The sequence below is a fragment of the Panthera uncia genome, chromosome F1 (assembly GCF_023721935.1).
Source record: "Panthera uncia isolate 11264 chromosome F1, Puncia_PCG_1.0, whole genome shotgun sequence".
Classification (NCBI taxonomy): Eukaryota; Metazoa; Chordata; class Mammalia; order Carnivora; family Felidae; genus Panthera; species Panthera uncia.
The window spans coordinates 24,935,973-24,961,345 of record NC_064813.1 but is presented as its reverse complement, the minus strand read 5'-3'; the positions used below and the strand labels follow the sequence as shown (position 1 = coordinate 24,961,345).

General features: G+C 36.7%; 1 protein-coding gene across 5 annotated transcripts in view; it reads left to right on the top strand.

Moving 5' to 3' along the window:
* The window catches only part of RGSL1 (regulator of G protein signaling like 1), a 113,768-nt gene that overhangs the window by 57,754 nt on the left and 30,641 nt on the right, over nt 1-25,373 (top strand). For all 5 annotated transcript variants that reach the window (XR_007458746.1, XR_007458745.1, XM_049634127.1 and 2 more), the window contains exon 11: nt 23,825-23,930. Coding sequence is in view for 3 of the 5 variants with exons in the window: in XM_049634127.1 (XP_049490084.1) it covers nt 23,825-23,930 (106 nt within the window). In the remaining 2 variants the exon portion in view is untranslated. The remainder of the gene's footprint in view (nt 1-23,824; nt 23,931-25,373) is intronic.

Genomic DNA, 25,373 nt, shown 5'->3' with positions numbered 1-25,373 from the left:
GTTTGATGAGCTCTTTATAGATTTTGGATACTAGCCCTTTGTCCGATGTGTCATTTGCAAATATCTTTTCCCATTCCGTTGGTTGCCTTTTAGTTTTGTTGGTTGTTTCCTTTGCTGTGCAGAAGCTTTTTATCTTCATAAGGTCCCAGTAATTCACTTTTGCTTTTAATTCCCTTGCCTTTGGGGATGTGCCGAGTAAGAGATTGCTACGGCTGAGGTCAGAGAGGTCTTTTCCTGCTTTCTCCTCTAAGGTTTTGATGGTTTCCTGTCTCACATTCAGGTCCTTTATCCATTTTGAGTTTATTTTTGTGAATGGTGTGAGAAAGTGGTCTAGTTTCAACCTTCTGCATGTTGCTGTCCAGTTCTCCCAGCACCATTTGTTAAAGAGACTGTCTTTTTTCCATTGGATGTTCTTTCCTGCTTTGTCAAAGATGAGTTGGCCATACGTTTGTGGGTCTAGTTCTGGGGTTTCTATTCTATTCCATTGGTCTATGTGTCTGTTTTTATGCCAATACCATGCTGTCTTGATGATGACAGCTTTGTAGTAGAGGCTAAAGTCTGGGATTGTGATGCCTCCTGCTTTGGTCTTCTTCTTCAAAATTACTTTGGCTATTCGGGGCCTTTTGTGGTTCCATATGAATTTTAGGATTGCTTGTTCTAGTTTCGAGAAGAATGCTGGTGCAATTTTGATTGGGATTGCATTGAATGTGTAGATAGCTTTGGGTAGTATTGACATTTTGACAATATTTATTCTTCCAATCCATGAGCAGGGAATGTCTTTCCATTTCTTTATATCTTCTTCAATTACCTGCATAAGCTTTCTATAGTTTTCAGCATACAGATCTTTTACATCTTTGGTTAGATTTATTCCTAGGTATTTTATGCTTCTTGGTGCAATTGTGAATGGGATCAGTTTCTTCATTTGTCTTTCTGTTGCTTCATTGTTAGTGTATAAGAATGCAACTGATTTCTGCACATTGATTTTGTATCCTGCAACTTTGCTGAATTCATGTATCAGTTCTAGCAGACTTTTGGTGGAGTCTATCGGATTTTCCATGTATAATATCATGTCATCTGCAAAAAGCGAAAGCTTGACTTCATCTTTGCCAATTTTGATGCCTTTGATTTCCTTTTGTTGTCTGATTGCTGATGCTAGAACTTCCAGCACTATATTAAACAACAGCGGTGACAGTGGGCATCCCTGTCGTGTTCCTGATCTCAGGGAAAAAGCTGTCAGTTTTTCCCCGTTGAGGATGATGTTAGCTGTGGGCTTTTCATAAATGGCCTTTATGATCTTTAAGTATGTTCCTTCTATCCCGACTTTCTCAAGGGTTTTTATTAAGAAAGGGTGCTGGATTTTGTCAAAGGCCTTTTCTGCATCGATTGACAGGATCATATGGTTCTTCTCTTTTTTTTTGTTAATGTGATGTATCACGTTGATCGATTTGCGAATGTTGAACCAGCCCTGCATCCCAGGAATGAATCCCACTTGATCATGGTGAATAATTCTTTTTATATGCTGTTGAATTCGATTTGCTAGTATCTTATTAAGAATTTTTGCATCCATATTCATCAGGGATATTGGCCTGTAGTTCTCTTTTTTTACTGGGTCTCTGTCTGGTTTAGGAATCAAAGTAATACTGGCTTCATAGAATGAGTCTGGAAGTTTTCCTTCCCTTTCTATTTCTTGGAATAGCTTGAGAAGGATAGGTATTATCTCTGCTTTAAATGTCTGGTAGAACTCCCCTGGGAAGCCATCTGGTCCTGGACTCTTATTTGTTGGGAGATTTTTGATAACCGATTCAATTTCTTCGCTGGTTATGGGTCTGTTCAAGCTTTCTATTTCCTCCTGATTGAGTTTTGGAAGAGTGTGGGTGTTTAGAAATTTGTCCATTTCTTCCAGGTTGTCCAATTTGCTGGCATATAATTTTTCATAGTATTCCCTGATAATTGTTTGTATCTCTGAGGGATTGGTTGTAATCATTCCATTTTCATTCATGATTTTATCTATTTGGGTCATCTCCCTTTTCTTTTTGAGAAGCCTGGCTAGAGGGTTATCAATTTTGTTTATTTTTCAAAAAACCAACTCTTGGTTTCATTGATCTGCTCTACCATTTTTTTAGATTCTATATTGTTTATTTCTCCTCTGATATTTATTATCTCTTCTTATGCTGGGTTTGGGGTGTCTTTGCTGCTCTGCTTCTATTTCCTTTAGGTGTGCTGTTAGATTTTGTATCTGGGATTTTTCTTGTTTCTTCAGATAGGCCTGGATTGCAATGTATTTTCCTCTCAGGACTGCCTTCGCTGTATCCCAACGCGTTTGGATTGTTGTATTTTCATTTTTGTTTGTTTCCATATATTTTTGAATTTCTTCTCTAACTGCCTGGTTAACCCACTCATTTGTTAGTAGGGTGTTCTTTAACCTCCATGCTTTTGGAGGTTTTCCAGACTTTTTCCTGTGGTTGATTTCAAGCTTCATAGCATTGCAGTCTGCAAATGTGCATGGTATGATATCAATTCTTTTATACTTATGAATACTTGTATACTTATCACAGTATGTGATCTATCTTGGAGAATGTTCCATGTGCACTCGAGAAGAAAGTATATTCTGTTGCTTTGGGATGCAGAGTTCTAAATATATCTGTCAAGTCCATCTGATCCAATGTATCATTCAGGGCCTTGTTTCTTTATTGATCCTGTGTCTAGATGATCTATCCATTGTTGTAAGTGGAGTGTTAAAGTCCCCTGCAATTACCACCTTCTTATCCATAAGGTTGCTTATGTTTGTGATTAATTGTTTTATATATTTGGGGTCTCCCGTATTCGGCACATAGACATTTATAATTGTTAGTTCTTCTTGATGGATAGACCCTGTAATTATTATATAATGCCCTTCTTCATCTCTTGTTACAGCCTTTAATTTAAAATCTAGTTTGTCTGATATAAGTGTGGCTACTCCAGCTTTCTTTTGATTTCCAGTAGCCTGATAGTTCTCCATCCCCTCACTTTCAATCTGAAGGTGTCCTCAGGTCTAAAATGAGTCTCTTGCAGACAGCAAATAGATGGGTCTTGTTTTTTTATCCATTCTGATACCCTATGTCTTTTGGTTGGCACATTTAGTCCATTTACATTCAGTGTTATTATAGAAAGATATGGGTTTAGAGTCATTGTAATGTCAGTAGGTTTCATGCTTGTAGCGATGTCTCTGGTACTTTGTCTCATAGGATCCCCCTTAGCATCTCTTGTAGGGCTGTTTAGTGGTGATGAATTCCTTCAGTTTTTGTTTGTTTGGGAAGACCTTTATCTCTCCCTCTATTCTGAATGACAAACTTGCTGGATAGAGGATTCTCGGCTGCATTTTTTTTCTGTACATCACATTAAAGATTTCCTGCCATTCCTTTCTGGCCTGCCAAGTTTCAGTGAGAGATCGGTCACAAGTCTTATAGGTCTCCCTTTATATGTTAGAGCATGTTTATCCCTAGTTGCTTTCAGAATTTTCTCTTTATCCTTGTATTTTGCCAGTTTCACTATGATATGTCATGCAGAAGATCGATTCAAGTTATGTCTGAAGGGAGTTCTCTGTGCCTCTGGGATTTCAATGCCTTTTTCCTCCCCCAGATCAGGGAAGTTCTCAGCTATTATTTCTTCAAGTACACCTTCAGCACCTTTCCCTCTCTCTTCCTCCTCTGGAATACCAATTATGCATATATTATTTCTCTTTAGTGCATCACTTAGTTCTCTAATTTTCCCCTCATACTCCTGGATTTTTTTATCTTTTTCTCAGCTTCCTCTTTTTCCATAATTTTATCTTCTAGTTCACCTATTGTCTCCTCTGCCTCTTCAATCCGAGCTGTGGTTGTCTCCATTTTATTTTGCAGTTCATTTATAGCATTTTTTAAGTCCTCCTGGCTGTTCCTTAGTCCCTTGATCTCTGTAGCAATAGATTCTCTGCTGTCCTCTATACTGTTTTCAAGCCCAGCGATTAATTTTATGACTATTATTCTAAATTCACTTTCTGTAATATTGTTTAAATCCTTTTTGATCTGTTCGTTAGGTGTCGTTATTTCCTGGACGTTTTTCTGAGGGGAATTCTACTGTTTTGTCCTTTTGGATAGTCCCTGGAGTGGTGTGGGACTGGGGGCACTTCCCCTGTGCTGTCTTGAATAACTTGCGTTGGTGGGCGGGGCTGCAGTCAGACCTGATGTCTGCCCCCAGCCCCCCGGCTGGGGCCACAGTCAGACTGGTGTGTGCCTTCTCTTCCCCTCTCCTAGGGGCGGGATTCACTGTGGGGTGGTGTGGCCTGTCTGGGCTACTTGCACACTGCTACGCTTGTGGTGCTGGGGATCTGGCGTATTAGCTGGGGTGGATGGGCAAGGTGCACAGGACGGGAGGGGCAGGCTCAGCTCGCTTATCCTTCGGTGATCCACTTCAGGAGGGGCCCTGTGGCACCAGGAGGGAGTCAGATCTGCCACAGGAGGGATGAATCCGCAGAAGCACAGCGTTGGGTATTTGCGCGGTGCAAGCAAGTTCCCTGGCAGGAACTGGTTCCCTTTGGGATTTTGGCTGGGGAATGGGCGAGGGAGATGGCGCTGGTGAGTGCCTTTGTTCCCCGCCAAGCTGAGCTCTGTCGTCCAGGGCTCAACAACTCTCCCTCCCATTGTCCTCCAGCCCTCCCGTTCTCCGAGCAGAGCTGTTAACTTATAACTTTCCAGATGTCAAGTCCCACTCACTGTCTGAACATACTCCGTCTGGCTCCTCCGCTTTTGCAAGACAGACTCAGGGCCTCTGCTTGGCCGGAGGGCTGCCCCTCTGCCCCGGCTCCCTGACGCCAGTCCGTGTAGCGCGCACCGCCTCTCCGCCCTTCCTACCCTCTTCCGTGGACCTACGCTTGGCTCTGGAGACTCCGTTCTGCTAGTCTTCTGAAGGTTTTCTGGGTTATTTAGGCAGGTATGGGTGGAATCTAAGTGATCAGCAGGACGCAGTGAGCCCAGCGTCCTCCTACACCACCATCTTCTCCCTGCCCTATTTTTATATTTTAAATGTGTTTCCTGTAAATAACATAGAGTTGGGTCTTGTTTTTTTACCACTGTTACAATCTTTTACTTGATACATTTAGACCATTGACATTCAAAGTGATTCTTGATATAGCCACTTTAATATCTACTATATTTGTTATTGTTTTCTATTTGTTGTCCTTGTTCTTTGTTCTTATTTTTGTCTTCTACTTTTTGTCTTTATCTCTTTTTTCTCATTCTAGTATTCACATTACATGTATGTTACATCTTCTGTGTAGTTCTCACACAGTTCTTGGATGTTTTTTTTCAGTCTCTTTGTGTTCTTTGCTTTTAAGTTTTAAAGGTATCTATTTAGATATCATTAAGCACAGAGATCTTTGTTCATCTGTTTCTAATCTATTAATGAGCCCATCATAGGCATTCTTAATTTCTGTCACATGTTTTTGCTCTCTAGCATTTCTTTTGGTTCTTTTTTTGGAATTTTCCAACTCTCTGCTTACTTTGCCCATCTGTTCTTGCATGTAGTCTACTTTATCTATTAGAGACATTATCTTATTTGTCATAGTTGTTTTAAATTCCTCGTCTGATAATGCCAAAATCCTGCCATGTTTGGTTCTTATGTTTGCTCTTCTCTTTAAATTGTGGGGTTTTTTTTCCTTTTGGTATGACTCATTTTTTTTCCCCTATAGCAGGACATGATATACCAGGTAAAAGGAAATGCTGTAAATGGGACTTTAGTAATGTGGAGTTGAGGTGTGAGGGGAAGGCAAGCATTCTATAGTCCTAGATGTCAGTATTTTAGTAAGGCTATGCCTCAGGACTGTGAACTTAAAAAGAGCCAGGAAATTAACACGGATACATTACTACCATTTAATTTTCAGGCTGTGTTGAAGTTTCACCAAATGTCTCCTTATTATCCTTCCGTTTGGAACAGTGCCTCAAATTTTCTGGCTTTTATATCCTTGACACTTTTGAATATTGCAAGGTTATTTTTATAGATGTCTTTCAATGTATTTGCCTGATGTTTTCTCATGTTTAAACTTGGATTATACATTCAGGTTATTCAGAAATATCATTGCAGTAGGTGGTACACAATTTTGCAATTGTTCCATTACTGGTAATGTTTCCTTTGATCAGTTAGTTATATGGTGCCTTCCAGGATTTTCCATTATAAATTAATTTTTCCCTTTGTAATTAATAATTATTATATGGGGGAAGGGAGAAGATGGTACTTTGAAATTATGTAAATATCCCATTCTTTATCATGCTTTTAATTTATTCATTTAGATATATAAATGATAATAGATAAGTAGATAATAGAGATACTCAGTGTTTACTGATATTATTTCATGGGTTTTAATCTATTATTATAGATACTTATTTTGATACTTATTTCAAATTGTCTCCTTTTTGGTCAGTAGCATTCCATTCAAAGCTGCTTCTATCTCTTTTTGACATGTCACTGCACATTTTCTTGCTGTCTTATATGAAATTTCTGTTCCAAGCTCATTTTGTACTCTCTGTACTCTAGTCCTAGAATCAGCTATTTCTCCAAAGAGTGTAGTTCCTTCTCTTAGAGAATGGTATTTTAGAAGCCAAGATACAGGGATTAGGTTAGTTCATTGCTATTGGGATCACTGCAATCAGGTTTTCTCAACAGACAGAACTAAAGAACACTTATGTTTGTATGTATGTGTGTATGTGTACACAGGGACATTTATAGCTATATTTTCCATATTTATATATATATCGAAAGCCATTAAATCCCACCAATATCTCCAATATAATCCAACACAACTGAGTTCATTCTATTTCTCCTCCTTTTCCATTCTTTCACCTCTCTGACAATGAGAAAACTAATTCCCAGTTTCCTAAATGAATTTACTTATTGATTAATTCCTTTTATGTAACTAATGCCTTGTCTTCAACACATTATACCAAGTCCTTTCCATGCATGACACCCTTCTCACCTTGTTTGAATTCCAACACCATGTTTAGGATGCTTCTTCATGGGGAAATGCCTCATTCCGTTCTGGTGACCTGTTCCAGGATGCTGCTACATGTGGCCACTCCTCCTTGCCCTTGGAGCTCTGACTCCCCAAACCTGGTTATCCTCCTTCCATGGGGATGTCTTCTTTATTTTTCTTGGGCATTGATACCCTCCATACCAGGCTGCACCCATTTCATGTGTAGACTCTCTCCTCATCTTGTTTGGACTTTGTCACTCCACACCAGGCGACCCCATAACATGGACATCCTCAACCTACTCAGGTTCTGACACCCTATGCTAGACCACACTTAATGGGATTATCATCCTCATTCTGTTCAAGATTCCACACCTCATGCTAGTCTGCTCCTTTGTGCCCCAGCTGGGCACCCTTCTCAACCAAGTTGGACTCCCTATGTTGGACCTCCCTTTGTGTGGATGCCCTCCTTATCCTGCTTGTGTTCTGAATTCTCCAATCCAAGTTGTCCTTCATGGGGATACTCTTCTCCTCAGGTGGTGCTTCAGCACAGAGTTTAGGGCAGTACTTCTGGGAGCAGGGAGAAGTCCCCCTTATCCTACCTGGAATCTGTGCTCTTCCTCCCTTTTGGTACTTACACCTATCTTCTTCTGATTTTATAACTTAATTGTTTAGGATATGAAGCCATCCTTCAGTTTTTTAAGGCTGGACTAGTCTCTGCCATTATCCCCAGAATGTGATATTGTTTGTATCATCTTTACTAGGGGCATGGAAGGAGTTTCAGAGACTTCCACTTATCTTGCTCACCATAATAGCTCTTACTCCTTAGGCCAAGGAAATAATATGGTGATTTTGCCAACTACCAAGTAATTTCATTCCAGTATACACTTAGTGATTAGAAAAATGACTACTGAATGTATGTGTAGGCCCAGTGAACCCACTGTGAGCTGGACCTGGGCTAGGACTCCATTTATTACCTAACCTTTATAAGTGGTTTCTCTAGTGGGGTCCATGATGACATTCTGGAGATCCAGATAACAGTGTTAACTAGGACACTGTTATCAATAGTTCTTGAAATGACTGGATATTTCCCTTCCAGTTCCTGTAGTAATTGCCCAAATGTCCCATTGGAGAGGGATTAGGAGTATCATTAGAATTCATTTTCCAGAATGTTCTAGGGTTTTCCTTCATGGAGAACTTTCTTTAGTCAGTGTGTTCCAGGTCTGAAAATTGACTCAGGTTTAGAAACTGAGCAAGGAATTGTGGCTTTCTTTGGTACAACTGCTCTCAGTCATTTATCCTTGATATCTTTTGGTTGTATATATTAAGCAGTAAATTGTTGGTTGCCTATCTATTTAACACCATGTTCTATTAACCATATCCACAGCTTTCTGAGAGTCATGTCCTCCTAGCTGCCAACTCTGACTTTATTGATTACAGTAGTGGCATCTTTCTTACTTTTGGTAGTAAAGTGCCTCCACTTCACCTCTATGATTTTGGTATTTTATTTCCATTGCTATCAGAGACCTAAATTTGGTAATAGTTAGTCCTGACCTATGGAAAAAGATGTTTTGGAAAACCCAGAGTTGGTACATTAAGAATATGCAGACTATGACCTACTGAGTAACAATGCACAAACAACCCCACAGGGTTGACAGGTAGCTCCATTGGCATCTGAACTCCTGCTTTGGGGAAGATAAAACCCTAGGGCCATTTTGATTGGAAGCACAGTTTTAATACAGTCGCACAAAAGAAGTAAAGTCACAAAATGTATTACTTTCAGTCTCAAAACAGGGTGCAGTGAGCCAGGGGAAAAGCATTCCTTCATCATAGTTTACCAGTGAGCAGAAGAGAGAACATGAATAGGGTAGCAAACACCTATTACTTATAAGGAGATTGGGGCAGCTGTCACTAATTTTTCATGGACCCAATTCTGAATGGCCATTTTATTTATTTTTATTTTTATTTTTTAAAATATAGTTTATTGTCAAGTTGGCTAATGTGCTCTTAGTTTTGGGGGTAGATTCCCATGATTCATCGCTTACATACAACACCCCAGTGGTCATCCCAACAAGTGCCCTCCTTAAAGCCCATCACCCATTTCCCCCTCTCTCCTGCCACCCCCACCCATCAACCCTCAGTTTGTTCTCTGTATTTAAAAGTCTCTTATGGTCTGCCTTCCTCCCTGTTTGTAACTATTTTTTCCCCTTCCTTTCCCCCGTGGTCTTCTGTTAAGTTTCTCAAGTTCCACGTGTGAGTGAAAACATATGATGTCTTTCTCTGACTGACTTATTTCACCAGTTCCATCCATGTTGCTGCAAATGGCAGGATTTCATTCTTTCTCATTGATAACTAGTATTCCATTGTATATATAAACCACATCTTCTTTATCCATTCATCATTTGATGGACATTTAGGCTTTTTCCATAATTTGGCTATTGTTGAAAGTGCTGCTATAAACATTGGGGTACATGTGCCCCTATGAGTCAACACTTCTGTATCCTTTGGATAAATTCCTGTTTTTTCAGAGCAGCTGTACCAGTTTACATTCCCACCAACAGTGCAAAGGGGTTCCCCTTTCTTCACATCCTCACCAGCATCTGTTGTTTCCTGAGTTGTTAATTATAGCCACTCTGACCTGTGTGAGGTGGTATCTCAGTGTAGTTTTGATTTGTATTTCCCTGATGACGAGTGATGTTGAGCATCTTTTCATGTGTCTGTTGGCCCTGAATGACCATTTTAAAATATTCCCTGGGAAAAACAAAGTGGAACTTGGGCTGAGAATTCTATTGGGTCCTTATCTAAATGTCCAGAATCTGGGTGTCAGCAGAGCTGTCATACTGCAAAATGCCTAGGCAGATACTCAAAATGGATGTTTTCTCATCATAGGAAGCCACCATTAGGCTCCTTGGTGATTCTAGTGCTGTTCTCATCAGTGCTTTTTCCCCCTACTTTGGCTTTAGTAAAAGGATTGAGCCCTCTGTGGCACATTGTTGGCTGGTGGGCTTTTTATGTAATTGATCTTCTGTAGCAGGCTTGGTTCTAAGAACCATTTGATGTCTTCCTCACTTATTTGTTTTGGCCACTAGAATTTCTACTAAGGGGCACCTTGGTTAAGCATTCAAGTCTTGATTTCAGCTCAGGTCATGATCTTTTAGGAAATCAAACACCATGTTTGGGATTCTTTCTCTCCCTCTCTCTCTGCCTCTCTTCCACTCTCACACTCATGCTCTCTTTCTTAAAATAAATAAACATTTAAAAAAAATTTTACTTAGTGTGAGCCATTGCTTTCCCCAAACTTCTAAGAGTGAGCCAAGCAATGTTGCTTTGCCTCCCAGGATCCCTACCAGCCTCTTAAATCCTATATCCTAGGATAATGCTGTCATCTTAATCAACTCTCCCTTAACCAACTTTATATTTTGTCACCTGTGAGCCAGCACCCTCAGTATTATTCCCATACATTGTCTCCTAGCTTCTGTCAATACATGTTGGCTAGGTTCACTGCTCCCATGAAAGGCTCTCTACCCTAGGTGGAGCAGCTCCTCTTTCAGCTGAGGGCCTCAACTGTGCACCATCAGCAGGCAAAATTCACAGGTTAGGAGAATGAGAGCTTCAACTCAGACAGGGTGGAAGGGCTCTGAGCTGCACACTACAGCATCTACTGCAGTATTCTTAGCCCAGCAGCTTAGGATATATTAATGTGATTGGTTAACTCAGTAGTCACAGGGGGAATTTCTATGTCTACTCTGAGTGTGTTTCTCCAGCCTCTACTCCTGTGTACATAGTTTATATACCTTTATTCTGTGCATACCTTAATATTCTTATATTTAACACGATCTTGTGACCTGATTTAATTAGCATCCCCCCACCCCAATATCTCAACTCTGTTCTCCCTGATGGAAGGAAATGAAGAGCCAAGGTCTCATGTTCCCCCCCCCCATATGGTATTAGAAAGTTTCTACTTCAAATCACCTAGTCTCTGTTTTTTTCTCTCTCCTTAGCCCCTATTTGCCTATTTTTTTTAATAATTACTAATAATTGTGAAGAATAGGAAAAGGAAGAATGATCATCAACTACCGTTTTGAACAAAGGTCACCTCTATGTTACCTCCCAATTTTTAATCCTTTCCTCTTTCCCAAGGAAATGGCAATTTAGTTTTATCTGGTGCTTTAAATTTACATACTTTTTTGATATTTATATAAACTGAATCATACAGTATATACTCCAGTGGCTGGCTTTTTTACCTCAACATTATATTTGTGAGTTCAATCGTGTTGAGTGCAGCAGTTGTTAACTACTTTCAGTAATGCAAAGCAGTTGTGTAACCATCACCATATTTTTTTCATTATTATCCTCCCCTTCAAGGAACTTTTTAGACATGAATTTTGATGCCATAGGTATACTATGTATCAGTCATATATAAAAAAAGTAAGATTTTTCTGACCCTCAAAAACTAATTTGCACCCTGTTAGGAACAATATCTTCCATCAAGAATGCATGCTGTAGACTATTCTAATACATAAATACACTATTTTTATTTAATTCAAAAGTGATGAATATTTGAGAATTGTTTCAGTTTTTTTTGGTGCTAATATGAACATCTTTGTGAATCTTATTTGATGTACATATGAACACATTTCTGTTGAATATGTACCTAGATTTTCTGGGTCATAAGATATGCATATATTCAACTTTGGTAAATAATTCCCAATACTTTTGCAAAGTGTTTGTACAAATTTATGCTCCTATCAACAGGGTATAAGAATTCTAGTTGTTCTACAATTTCACCAATATCTGATGTGCTAAATTTTTATTCTTAGCTATTCTTGTGTGTAGTAATATCCCATTTATTGTTTTAACATTTGTTTTAACATTTATTTCCCTATTTAGTAATAATTTTGAGTGACTTTTTATTTAAAATTCAGTTGGAAATGACCAGATATCATTCTTTCTCATTGCCAAGTAGTATTCCATTGTATATAAAAACCACATCTTCTTTATGCATTCGTCAGTTGATGGACATTTAGGCTCATTCCATAATTTGGCTATTGTTGAAAGTGCTTCTATAAACATTGGGGTACAAGTGCTCCTATGCATCAGCACTCCTGTATCCCTTGGGTAGATTCCTAGCAGTGCTATACTGGGTCATAGTGTAGTTCTATTTTTAATTTTTTGAGGAACCTCCACACTGTTTTCCAGAATGCACAAGTTTGCATTCCCACCAACAGTGCAAGAGGGTTCCCGTTTCTCCACATCCTCGCCAGTATCTATAGTCTCCTGATTTGTTCATTTTAGCCACTCTGACTGGTGTGAGGTGGTATCTCAGTGTGGTTTTGATTTCTATTTCCCTGATGAAGAGTGACAGTGAGCATCTCTTCATATGCCTGGTGGCCATCTGGATGTCTTCTTTAGAGAAGTGTCTATTCATGTTTTCTGCCCATTTCTTCACTGGATTATTTGTTTTTCAGGTGTGGAGTTTGGTGAGTTCTTCATAGATTTTGGATACTAGCCCTTTGTCTGATATGTCATTTGCAAATAACTTTTCCCATTCCGTTGGCTGCCTTTTAGTTTTGTTGATTGTTTCCTTTGCAGTGCAGAAGGTTTTTATCTTGATGAGGTCCCAGTCATTCATTTTTGCTTTTAATTCCCTTGCCCTTGGAGATGTGTCGAGTAAGAAATTGCTGTGGCTAAGATCCAAGAGGTTGTTGCTTGCTTCCTTCTCTAGGGTTTTGATGGTTCCCTGTCTCACATTCAGGTCCCTTATCCATTTTGAGTTTACTTTTGTGAATGGTGTAAGAAAGTGGTCTAGTTTCATTCTTCTGCATGTTGCTGTCCAGTTCTCCCAGCACTATTTGTTAAAGAGGCTGTCTTTTTTCCATTGGATACTCTTTCCTGCTTTGTCAAAGATTAGTTGGAAGTCAGGCAGAGAAAGAAAGATACCATCCATATGTTTTCACTTATATGTGGATCTTGAGAAACTTAACAGAAGACCATGGGGGAGAGGAAGAGGAAAAAACGTTACAGAGAGGGAGGGAGGCAAACCATAAGAGACTCTTAAGGACTGAGAACAAATAAAGGGTTGATGGGGGCTGGGGGAGAGGGGAAAGTGGGTGATGGGGGTGATGGGCATGAAGGAGGGCACTTGTTGGGATGAGCACTGGGAGTTGTATGGAAACCAATTTGACAATAAATTATATTTTAAAAAAATGAAGAGTTTGTAGGTGCTGTTCAAGGAATAGGCATAGGGAGGGGATTTACAGGAATGTACTCAGTGATATATTTCAAGGGAGATGATTCAGCAAACATTTCAAAACTCAGGTAATATTTTTAAAGATTTCTTAGAGATTCAAATTGATTTAATGTTTGGCAAAACAATAATAATAATAATAATAATAATGCTTTTGTTAGGCTTCTACTATACTCCTAGAGGTTATGATATTCTTCTTTGTTTTAGGAATTAACTTTATAAACTTAATCTGTTGGTTCTGCATATCTGGTAATATATTTCTCGCCAAGAAAAATAAATAAATAAAATTCAATTGGATATGGTGTGTGTGTGTGTGTGTGTGTGTGTGTGTGTGTGTGTGACAATATCCCTATTCAAGTCTCTTGCCTACTTTTCTATTTGGTTTGTCTTTTTTTTAAGTTGATTAGTATGAGTTATTTATATATTCTATATATGAGTCACCTAGCAGTCACATGTGTTACAAGGATCATATTCTCTCTCTCAATGGTGTCTCTAACAAACAGAAGCTCTTAATTATAATCCAATTAAAATTGATTTCATTGATTTTTTTACTCCAAGGTCATAGAGATATTCATGTTTGTTTTTTTCTGAGCTTCTTTGCTTTGCCTTTAATGTTAAGATCTACAGTCCAACTGGTATTGATTTTTATGTTTGATATGAGATTTAAGGATCAAGCTTTATTTGTTTTAGATATGAATGTCCAATTAACTTGCACCATTTATTGAAAAGATTCTGTCATAAATCAAGTGTCCATATCTGCATAGGATTGTTTCTGGACCTTTGGTTGTATTTTTCTATTTGTCTATTCTTGCACAGGTACAACACTATCTTTATTATAAATTTGTAACAAGTAGTAATAAATGGTAGAATTACATCCTCCAATTTCTTTTACTTCTTTAAGATTGACATGGTTTTTCTTAGCCCCTTGACATGGTTCTATATTAAAGTATTAGCATCACCTTATACATTTCCAGCAAAAAATGGCTCTAGGATTCTTTCCTCCTGCCAGCCCCTAGCAAATGTTAATTTACTCTCTGTCCTCATGGATTTACCTACTGTGCATATTTCGCATATGGAATAATATAATATGTAACTGCTAACTTCTGGCGTCTTAGCATAATGTTTTCAAGATTCACACATATTTTACCATATATTAGTTCTTCAATGCTTTTTATGGCTGGATACTATTCTATGGTATGGATATACCACCTTTTGTTTATGAATTCATCTGTTGATGAATATTTGGATTCTTTGTACTTTTTGGTGACTATAAATATTGCTGCTATGAATGTTTGTGTGCAAGTTTTTGTTTGAATACCTGTTTTCAATTATCCTGGTTATGTATCTAGGAGTAGAACTACTGGATCATATTCTAATTCTACATTTAAATTTTTAGGAAAACCACCAAACCATTTTCCACAGGAGGTGCACCATTTTACATTACCATCAGCGATGGATGAGGATTCCAGTTTCTCCATGTCTTCACCAACACTTGTTCCTTTCATTTTCTTTAAATTATAGCCATCCTAATGGATGTGAAGTGGTATCTTACTGTGGTTTTGGTTTGCATTTTCCTAATAACTAATAATGTTGAATACCTTGCATGTGTTTGTTGGCCAATCTTCTTTGGAGAAATGTCTGTTTAAGGCCTTTGCTCAATTTTTTTATTAGTCTGTTTCTCTTTTTGTTCCTGACATGTAAGAGTTCTTTAAATGTTCTAGATACTAGAACTGATGACAGACATATGATTTGCAAATATTTTCTCCCATTTTGTAGGTTATATTTACTATTCTGATCTTGGCCTTTGGTGCACAGTTTTGAAATTTAATGAATATATCTATATTTTCTTTCTTTCTTTCTTTCTTTTTCTTTCTCCTCTTCTTCCTCCTCCTCCTCTTCTTTGCTTATGCTTTCAATGTCATGTTTAAAAATCTGTTGTCAAATTCATCATCTTGAAGACTTACACCTATGTTTTTTTTTACAAGACTTTCATAGTTCTACTCTTACATTTATATTTGTTATCTATGTTGAGTTAATTTTTGTGTATGGCTTGAGGAGGGTTCAAATTCATTCTTTTGCACATGGGTAGCCAATTATTCCAGCACTATTTGTTGAAGAAACTCTTCTTTCCTTGTTGAGTGGTCTTGAAATCCTTGTCAAAAATAAATTAACCATAGATGTGTGGGTTTATTTGGGGGCTCAAAATTCTATTTTGTTGATTTATATATCTGTCCTTATTCTAGTACCACACTGTTTTGGTTAGGATAGCTTTGTACTGAATTTTGAAATCAAGAAGTCTGAGTCTTCCAATTTTGTTTTATTTTTTCAAGATAGTTTTGGCTATTTGGGGTCCCTTACAATTCTGGGAGTTTTTTGACCAGCTTTTTGATTTAAAACAATCATTGAGATTTTGATGTGGATTGCACTGAATCTGTAGATCACTTTGGGTAGTATTGCCATATTAAGTCTTCTAATCCATAAGCATAGGACATAGTTTCATTTATTTAGGTGTTCTTTAACTTCTTTCAGTAATCTTTTGTAGCTTTCAATTTATAAGTCTTACATCTCCTTGGTTAAATTTATTTCTAAGTATTTTATTCTTTTTGATGCTATTGTAAATGGAACTGTTTTCATTTCACTTCAGAATGTTCATTGCTAGGGTATAGAAATACAACTGATTATTATGTGTGTAATTTATATCCTGCAACTTTTCTGAATTCATTTATTAGCTCTAATAGTTGTTTTTTTGTTGGTTTGTTTTTTAGACTCTGTAGGATTTTACCTATATAAGATCATATCATCTATGAATAGAAATAGATTTGCTCCTTCCTTTCCAATTTGGATGCCATTCGTTTCTTTTTCTTGCCTAAGTTCTCTGGCTAGGAATCTCAGTACAATGTTGAATAGAAGTGGTGAAAGAAGGCATCCTTTCTTGTTTCTGATATTAGGGAGAAAGCTTTCAATCTTACCATTGAGTTTAATGTTATCTGTGGATTTGCCCTTTATCATGTTGAAGAAGTTCTCTTCTATTTTTAGTTTGCTGGCTGTTTCTGAATTTTGTCAAGTGCTTTTTCTGCATCATTTGAGGTGATAATTTTTCCTTTATTCTAGTAATGTGATGTATTACATTGATTGATTTTCATATGTTGAACCATCCTCACATTCCTGGTATATATCCCACTTGGTTATGGTGTATCATCTTAATATTCTACTAGATTTGGGGTTGCTAATATTTTCTTGAGAATATTTTCATCTATATACATAAGGGATATTGGTCTATAGTTTTCTTTTTGTATGCTGTCTTTATCTGGTTTGGTAACAGAATAATTTTGGCCTCTTAGAATGAATTAAAATGTCTTTTCCACTTCTATTTTTGGGAAGAGTTTGAGAAGAACTGGCATTAACTCTTTAAATTATATAATATAGAATTAACCAGTGAAGCCATGTGGTCCTTGTTTTTTCTTTGTTGGGAGGTTTGTCATCACTGATTCAGTCTCTTATTATAGTATATTCAAAATTTTTATTTCTTCTTGAGTCTGTTTGATTATTGTATATTTCTTAGAATTTTTCCATTTATCTAGATTATCTAATTTATCAGCATACAATTGCTTATAATGTTTTCTTTTTATTTCTGTGGTTGGTAGTAATGTCTCTACATTCATTTCTGATTTTAGTAATTTCAGTCTTCTCTTATTTCTTGGTCAATCTAACTAAACAGCAGCGTTGTTGAGCTTTTCAAAGAAAAAAACTGTCTTGTTGATTTTTTTTACTTTTCTTTCTTTTGGTTTTCTTTTTTTAGAGAGAGCGAGAGAGAGAGAATGCAAGCAGGGGAGATGGGCAGAGGGAGAGTCTTAAGCAGGGTGCATGCTCAGAATGGAGCCCAAGGTAGGGCTCAATCCCATAAACCTGGGATCAGGACCTGAGCCAAAATCAAGAGTCAGATGCTCAATGGACTGAGCCACCCAGATGCCCCCGTTTTGTTGATTTTCTATATTGGTTTTCTATTCCCTGTTTTGTTTGCTTCCACTCTAATCTTTATAATTCTGTTTTTCTGCTAATTTTGGGTTTATCTTGCTATTCTTTATCTAGTTCCTAAAGGTGTAAGTTTCAGTTACTGATTTGGTATATTTTTAATATCTGCATTTACAAGTATAAATTTCTCTTTGAACAATGTTTTTGCTTCATCCCATATGTTTTGGTATGTGATGTTTTCAGTTTCATTTAACTCAAAATTATTGTACTTTTCAGCTCCAGAATTGCTATTTGGTTTCTTTTTGCCATTTCTATCTTTTTATTGATACTATATTTGGTGAGATGCCATTCTCTTGACTTCCTTTAGTTCTTTGTCCATGCTTTCCTTTATCTCTTTGAGCATATTTAAGACAGTTGATTTAAAGTTTTGTCTAATAAATACAATGACCAGATTTCTCATGGACAGTTTCTGTTGTTCTTTTTTCCTGTGAATAGGCCATATATGTTTGTTTTGCATGACTCATAGTTTTTTTGTTGTTGTTGAAGACTGGACATTTTGAACATTATAATGTGACAAAATCAGATTTCCCCCTCTCCTTCAAGTTTGCTGTTGCTGCTTTTGTAGGTTGTGTGTGTGTGTGTGTGTGTGTGTGTGTGTGTGACTTTTCTCAACGATTTTTGTAAAATCTGTATTCTTTGTTATGTGTGACCACTGAAGTCTGTGTTCTGTTAGCTTATGGGCAACAGTGTTTTGATAGATTCCTTAAATGTCAGAAAGGAAAGAAGGAAGGAAGGAAGGAAGAAGGAAGGAAGGAAGGCAGGAAGGAAGGAAAAGGAAAGAGAAAGAGACAAAGAGAAAGGAAAGGAAAGGAAAAGAAAAAAGAAAAAAGAAAAGAAAAGAAAAAAGGAAAGGAAAAGAAAAGAAAAGAAAAGAAAAGAAAAGAAATTAGAAGAAAAATTACTCTACTGGTCTTTGCAGATTGGCTATATGTTGGAATACTCTTTCAATGCTCAGCCAGGCCATATACAACTCTGCCCTAGCATTCATTTCCCATTTGCTTGGACCTTGAAGTCCAGCCAGACATGAAAGTTGTGGATCTTCTCATAACTTCTGAGCATACATCCAGTTCTGAGCATATGGATAGGTTTTTTAATTCCTCAGTATATGTGGGATCTTTAAAAATCCTTATTACCCCATGTATTTACTTTTACAACTTTGTGTCTGTCTGGTGTCCCAACTGTTGGCCCAGGCTAATGTACCCAGTATATTTGCCTTTAAATGCTTCCAGCAAATGTCACATGGGATGCATCTCATCCCTAAAAACACTCCAAATAGGGCAAAACATAGGCTAGTCCTTCTGCAAATACTTCAGGGAGCCAACAGACAACCTCAGTTCACAAGAGACAAACACATTCTTTGAAAACTAGATCCTATTGCTACCTTTGGCAATAGCAACCTTCATCTGGAATGTAAACTGCTGACATATGGCCACCACTGGTGTGGAATGGAGGAATGGTAGGTGGACAATTTAAAATGCCACAGCATTTTCTTACCAGATGCAGCTACTTCTTTATTCCCTAAGCCTTCACTTATTGTTAAGTTCTTGGCCAGATTCAAGAGTCCTGTAAAACCATGATTTTGACCATTTTTGCCACCTCTTTAGTTGCTTTTATGGAAAATGGATACCTGAAGCTCCCTACTTATCATTTTCTGTGATATCATTCCCTATTATACTTTTTTAAAAAGTTTAAAAAGAGAGAGAGAGAGGGAGAAAGAGAGAGAGCAGGGGAGGAGCAGAGAGAGAGGGAGAAAGAGTGAATCCCAAGCAAGCTCCACACTGCCAGTGCAGAGCCTGATGCAGGGCTTGAACCCGTGAGATCATGACCTGAGCCAAAATCAAGAGTCAGATGCTTAACCGAATGAGACACCCAGGTGCCCCCCACCACCATTGTACTTTTTAACCCATAAATTTGGTTTATCCCTCCATTTAAGTTTTTTGAAGTTTCTTTCAATAATTTTTTTATAGTTTTTCCATGTAATATTATTTTATAGCTTCCAGTATATTTGTTTCTAGGTCTTTGATGTTTTCTAATACACTTGTAAATAGTATAATTTCTAAAGTTTCATTTTTAATTTGTGTCTGGCATATAGAAATATAGTTGATTTTTACATGTTTGTCTTGTGCTCCACCACTTCCCTAAATTATTCATTCTAAAAATTTGTCTGCAAATTTGTTTGATTTTTATACACACACAGTTGTGCCCTCTACCAACAAAGAGTTTTATTAGTGTTCTCAAATATTTATGCCTTTGATTTATTTTCATTACCTCATTGGTCTTACTAGATTCTCCATTACGCTTTCAGATAGAAATAGTGTTGGCAAGCACCTTTGTCTTAATCTGAGAGAGGTTTAATTAAAACTTAATTTCTTTAAAATATATAGGACTTTACAGACTTTCTATTTCTTCTTATATCATTTTAATATGTTGTATTTTCTACACACTTATTGATTTCATTTGAAATTTCATATATGTTATTTAAGTTGCTTGTGGTACCCTCTTATTACAATTAATTATCTATAAAGCACGTAATGTTGGATGCAATATTTTGTATATGCAACTAGGTGTATTTCACTATGTTCAGATATTCTTTATTCCTTAATGATAGTTTTAGTTTACATTTGTATCCATTACCAAAAGAGAATTTTTAAATCCCCCACTCTGTGTATTCTTTCTTTCTTTCTTTCTTTCTTTCTTTCTTCTAAGACTTGCAGTTTTTCCTTTATATTATTAGAGGCTACAGCTCTAGATACAAGCAAATTTGGAATTATAGCTTTCTGGTAGAGCAAATCATTATCCCTAATAACGCTTCTTACTTTATTATTTTTCTAATATTATTATAGTCATTACTTTTCTTTCTGGTTAGTGTTTGCTTGTTATATCCTTTTCCACTCTTTTATTTTTTAATATCTCCTTTTATATTTAAGGTGAGACTCTTTAAAGCAGAATCTCTCTTTTTTTTTTTTTTCTTTTTTGGTGTTTTCATTTTTGTTGAATCCAATTTGAGAATTGTCTTTTAATTAAAGTATTTAGGGGCACCTGGGTGGCTCAGTCAGTTGGTTCAGCATCCAACTTTGGTTCAGGTCATGATCTCATGGTTCATGAGTTCAAGCCCCCCATCGGGTTCTCTACAGACAGCTCAGAGCCTGGAGCCTGTTTTGGATACTGTGTCTCCCTCTCTCTCTGCCCCTCCCCCACTCACACTCTGTCCCCCTCTCTCTCAAGAATAAATAAACATTAAAAAATTGTAATTAGAGTATTAGTCTGATTACATTAACTGTAACGTCTCATGTATTAGGTTTTAAATGCTACCTTACTATATTTGTCCCTTCTGTTCTATGTTCCCTTTTCTCTCCTTTTGGCTTTCTTTAAGATTACAAGTTTTTTTAGATTAATAATTCTATATATTCTTTCTGCTAATGTGTTGTTTTTGCATGTTTTCTTTTTTTTAGTGGTTACCATATAGATTTCAAAATGCATCCTTGACATATTAAAATTTAATTTAAGTTACTGCTTTTACTGCATATATATTACTGTTTTATAAGTCAATATTCATTTAGGCTTACTCACATATCCACTTTTTCTTTCTTTTTCATCATTTCCCACTCCTCTAAGCTGCCTCCAAAAACACCTTTTGCATTTCCTTTAGTGTGAATTTTTAAAGTATTTTTATTTTGGTTTTATTTGTTAAGATTATAGTCTCTGGATATAGAATTCTTGGTGGAATTATTTTATTTTAGCACTTCGAAGATATTATCTTATTATCTCTTGGCATCCTTAGTTCATTTTGAGGAGTCAGCCTGAAGCCTTTACTGACATTGTTTAGTAAAAAGAAATATTTATTTTATTCATTCCACTACCCCCCCCCCATATTTTCTTTTCTTCTTTTCTTTCATGCAATTTTACTATTATGTACCTAAGTATTTATGCTACTTGTGATTTCAGGACTTCTTGAATTTCTGACTTGATGTCAGTTGTCAGTTTTAGAAAATTTTCAATTATCTCTTCAAATATTTGTCCTGCTCCATTTTATTTCTTCCCTCCTTTTGATAACCTTACTACATATATTTTTGACATTATAGCCATGTGCTTGTCTTATGTGATTTTTTCTTTATTTTCCATATTTTTCTCCATATGTTTCAGTCTGCATATTTGATTTAAATCCTAGTTCAGTAATTCTCACTTTGTTATGCAGAATTTGTAATTAAACCAATTTATTAATTCTTAACTTCCTTAATTTCAGTCATTAAATTTTTTATTTTTAGAATATTTTTTGTCTGATATTCAGTCTATGTTGATATTTTCCTCCTTTTAATTCCTTGAGCTATATTAATAATAGTAACTTTAAAGTCCATATTTGTATTTCATAAATCTATTTCAACTATCAATTTTTTTCCCTTGGTTTTTGGTCAGGTCTTTTAAAATACATTGTTATTTCTGCTTTATTTGTGAACATTGTTGGTAAGAAATTTGTAGAGATAATTTGAGGTTCTGGGTAATGTTATTTTTCTCCAGAGAGGATTTTATTATATATCTGACATACAAGTATGTCGCGACCGGCGCGACAAACACCAAGGTCAGTGTCCTGAGGGTAGGGGAATGCAAGAAAAAAGAGAGAGAAGAAAGTTTGGGAACAGGAGGGTCCCCTGGGCTGATGGCCCAAGTGACGGCTTTATTGTTGCTGTACACAATCTTTTATATCCAGACTCTTATGGGTCAGGCCATTCTAAGAATAAACAGGTTTCACATAATCGCTGCCAACCAAAACATTTAGTTCTGTGTTTCTTGTGCATTGTCTAGACGGGTCACAACAAGACCTTGTTGATAAGATTGCTAGCAAAACACAATTCCCATGTTTGTTTCTATCTGACTCGGGGTAGAAAAAGGGAGGTAGCATTACTGCCAACACCTGCAGACCACAGGCTTCAGGAATTAACTTTCTCAGCCTTGACAAGGCTTTCGTATGCCCTTGAAAGTGGGGGAATGGGAGGGGGAACCACCGGGTTGGCTAAGTCAACAGGGAACATTGCTCCACCGGGTCTCAGCCTGGCACCGGGGCCCGGCCCCCCACACAAGTAGCATCCAAATAACCTTAATCCATTTAGGGATTGAGTTGGTGCAAAGTCAGTTTTTATTCTTTCTGATGGATGAGCTATTTCTGGTTTCCCTTACTTCTTGGGATCCCAATTAAAAGACTGGGGTACTTGTCAGAGCCTTTTCTTCTTTGCTGTTTTCAATTTTGCCTTCTTCTGCCTTGAGAGTCTGCCAAAAACTTTGTTAAATTTTTCAGTAGCAACTGTCTTAATTGATAAGTGTCTTGAGAATAAAAGTAATGCCAGGTTTTTTTTTTGTCCATGTTCTAAAGGCCAGTGGTTTTTGTCTTCTGACCTATTGTGGTTTTAACATTATGAATGCCTCTAGGGTGTGAACTTACCTTTCTGGTTTCTAACATCCTCTTTGTTTCTTATTTCTATGTTTTTATTTTTTTGTCTTAATTTTTTACAAGCTTACATATGAGTTTTAAAAGGGTTATTTTTTTTATCCAGCATTTATAAGTGTTTGTATTGGAAGGTTTTTTGATTTCTTTTGTGTGAATATTTTTTTTTTGTATCTAGTCTTCCATAGTCTTGATTTTATTTTTTTCACCTATTCAATTGCATTTATTTAGAACTAGTATATACCTCTATTGCTTTCAATATTTTGTAGGCTGTCACTGAAAGTATTACTAAACCGCACAAAAATTATCTGTGAGAGTATACTCTATTTAATAAACATTTTAAAGCATTGACTATATAACTAGGACATGTTCTCACATAAGTAATATACCATCCTTGCCCTTAATGAGTTGAGAGTCTATCTTTTCTTCTAAAATACTCACCTCAAAGGGCTCTCCTAAAACACTGAGATCCTTGGAATCTGTTGTTCTTCGATAGTAGTGTTTTAATATGTTTTTTAAAATAATGGTTTTTAGATGGCAATAAGGAACCAGATACCCACTCTAAATTGTGTATGGTGTGATAGAGTACCTTTTAAGAAGCTTGCAGTGGGCACAGTGTTTTCAAGAAAGGGAACGATTTCAGTTAAAGTAAGAAGAAGATAGAGGAAATTCTTAACAAAGAGGTCAAGACTCTGTGAGAGTTTACTGATTACACAGCAGGAGTTCCAGAGGTGAAAGGGCATAGGATGGGATAACAGAGGTGTCAGGGAAGACTGAATGTCATGTGGAATATGGTTTAGTCAAAATGGCTGACTGGGGGAAGGATGGATGACATTTGGTGTTGAAATAAGAAATAAAATAAACTTGGTCTCAACAGTCTTCTGATGAAGGTGGGTTCTCGGCCTAATGGCCAGCAGACTTAGATAACACAGTTGGAACTGAAGTCAGAGATAAAATCATCCCTAAGTTTCTTTTCAGTAGTAATTGCCTGAGGTGTTGACAGTTGTGGGGACTATGATTTTTCCACATGCACTCAATGTCTGATAAATATCCTTTTTAATTTGTCCCTTCTTATTCTCTGAAATGTTCTTATAATATGGTATTCCCTAACTTTGTGATTTTTCATTAGATTTCACAGTGGAAATTATCAGAGAACCAAGAGTGGTCTCACCCTCACCTAGGAAAACATCATTTTACAAAAGGACTGGTATGAGGAAGCCATCATTAAGACCTAGGTAAGACATAGGATTTGGCTACAGCAATATTCTTCAGACACAAGCCATGTTCTTTAATCTCAACATGTCTAATGCTGAACTTATCCTTCAGTATATGAGTTTTTTAAAAATGTTTTTCCATATATCATAAACATACACACAATATTTGTTTATTTGTTTTGAGAAAGAGAGAGAGCAGGAGAGGGGCAGAGAGAGAGAGACAGAGAGAGTTTCAAGCAGGCTCCACTCTGTCAGCACTGAGCCTGATGTGGTACTTGATCTCATGATGCCGGGATCATAACCTGAGCCCAAACCAAAAGTCGGGCACTTAACCGACTGAGCCACATAGACACCCCCACATTTTGTATTTTAAACCAATTATTTATTTTCTATAATTGAGACCATGCAATATATATTATAAGATAACATTTTTTAACTTAAAAAAACTATCATGGACATCATGATAATTTGTAGAATTATATCCCCTTTCATAATACAGATGTAGCATGTTTTTTTATGGACATTTTAATGAACTTTTTAATGGACATTACATTATTTTTCATTTTTCACTGCTATAAATAGTGTCACAATAAACATCCTGGTATATATATTCTTGCCTATTTCTTTTTCTGTATTGTGTACTATTGTAGTAACCTCCTAACTGGTTCCTTATTTCATGTCTCTCCCCTTATAATAAATCCTAGAATCAACTTATTAAGGTCTCACTTATAGGAAAAAACTCTGTGGTCCTTTCTTTCAGAAGTGTCCACTTTTTTCTCCTTACCTTAGCACAAGTGCCACCTCTACATAAAAAGTTCTTCAGATGTATGTCGCTATGACTTCCCTCTTCTCTGAGCACTACATCCCTAAAATACAACACAAAGTACTTACTGTGTACTACTTTTTACTGCTCTTTATTTTTTAGGTATCTTTTCCATTTTCTTGGACTTGACTATGATTTTCTTATAGGCCATGCCATTCATTCAATCATTCATTTTTTTTATTCAATAATTACCTATTAATGACTAGGTATATGAAAAGTCCTTAAAGAAGATAAAGATATAGTAACACATACAAATTTGGTAGTCAGAGTCACTGGGAGAATATTTTGAATAGAGAAAGCTTTCCAAAGTATGCTTTCAGTTACTGATAACATTCATTGAGGATGATAAGTCCTTTCTCTCTTCTAAATACTCTAGATAGATCTTCCTTCCTTTGAAGGAACTGAAATTGTTCTCTGACCATTAATCATTTATTTCTTTTGCTGTTCCAGTTTGCACCACTTTCCACTGTGTCTATAGAAATACCTATTCTATTTAGCTAAGTATCACAGAAGTGTTAACATCCTGTTTCATGTCTTCAGTTAAGACCAAAACAGAATGCCCCATGGATCCCACAGTTGCATTTCTCTTTAACCTTGTCCCTAGCCCTTGTTCAGTGAAATAAACAGTTATTGAACATATA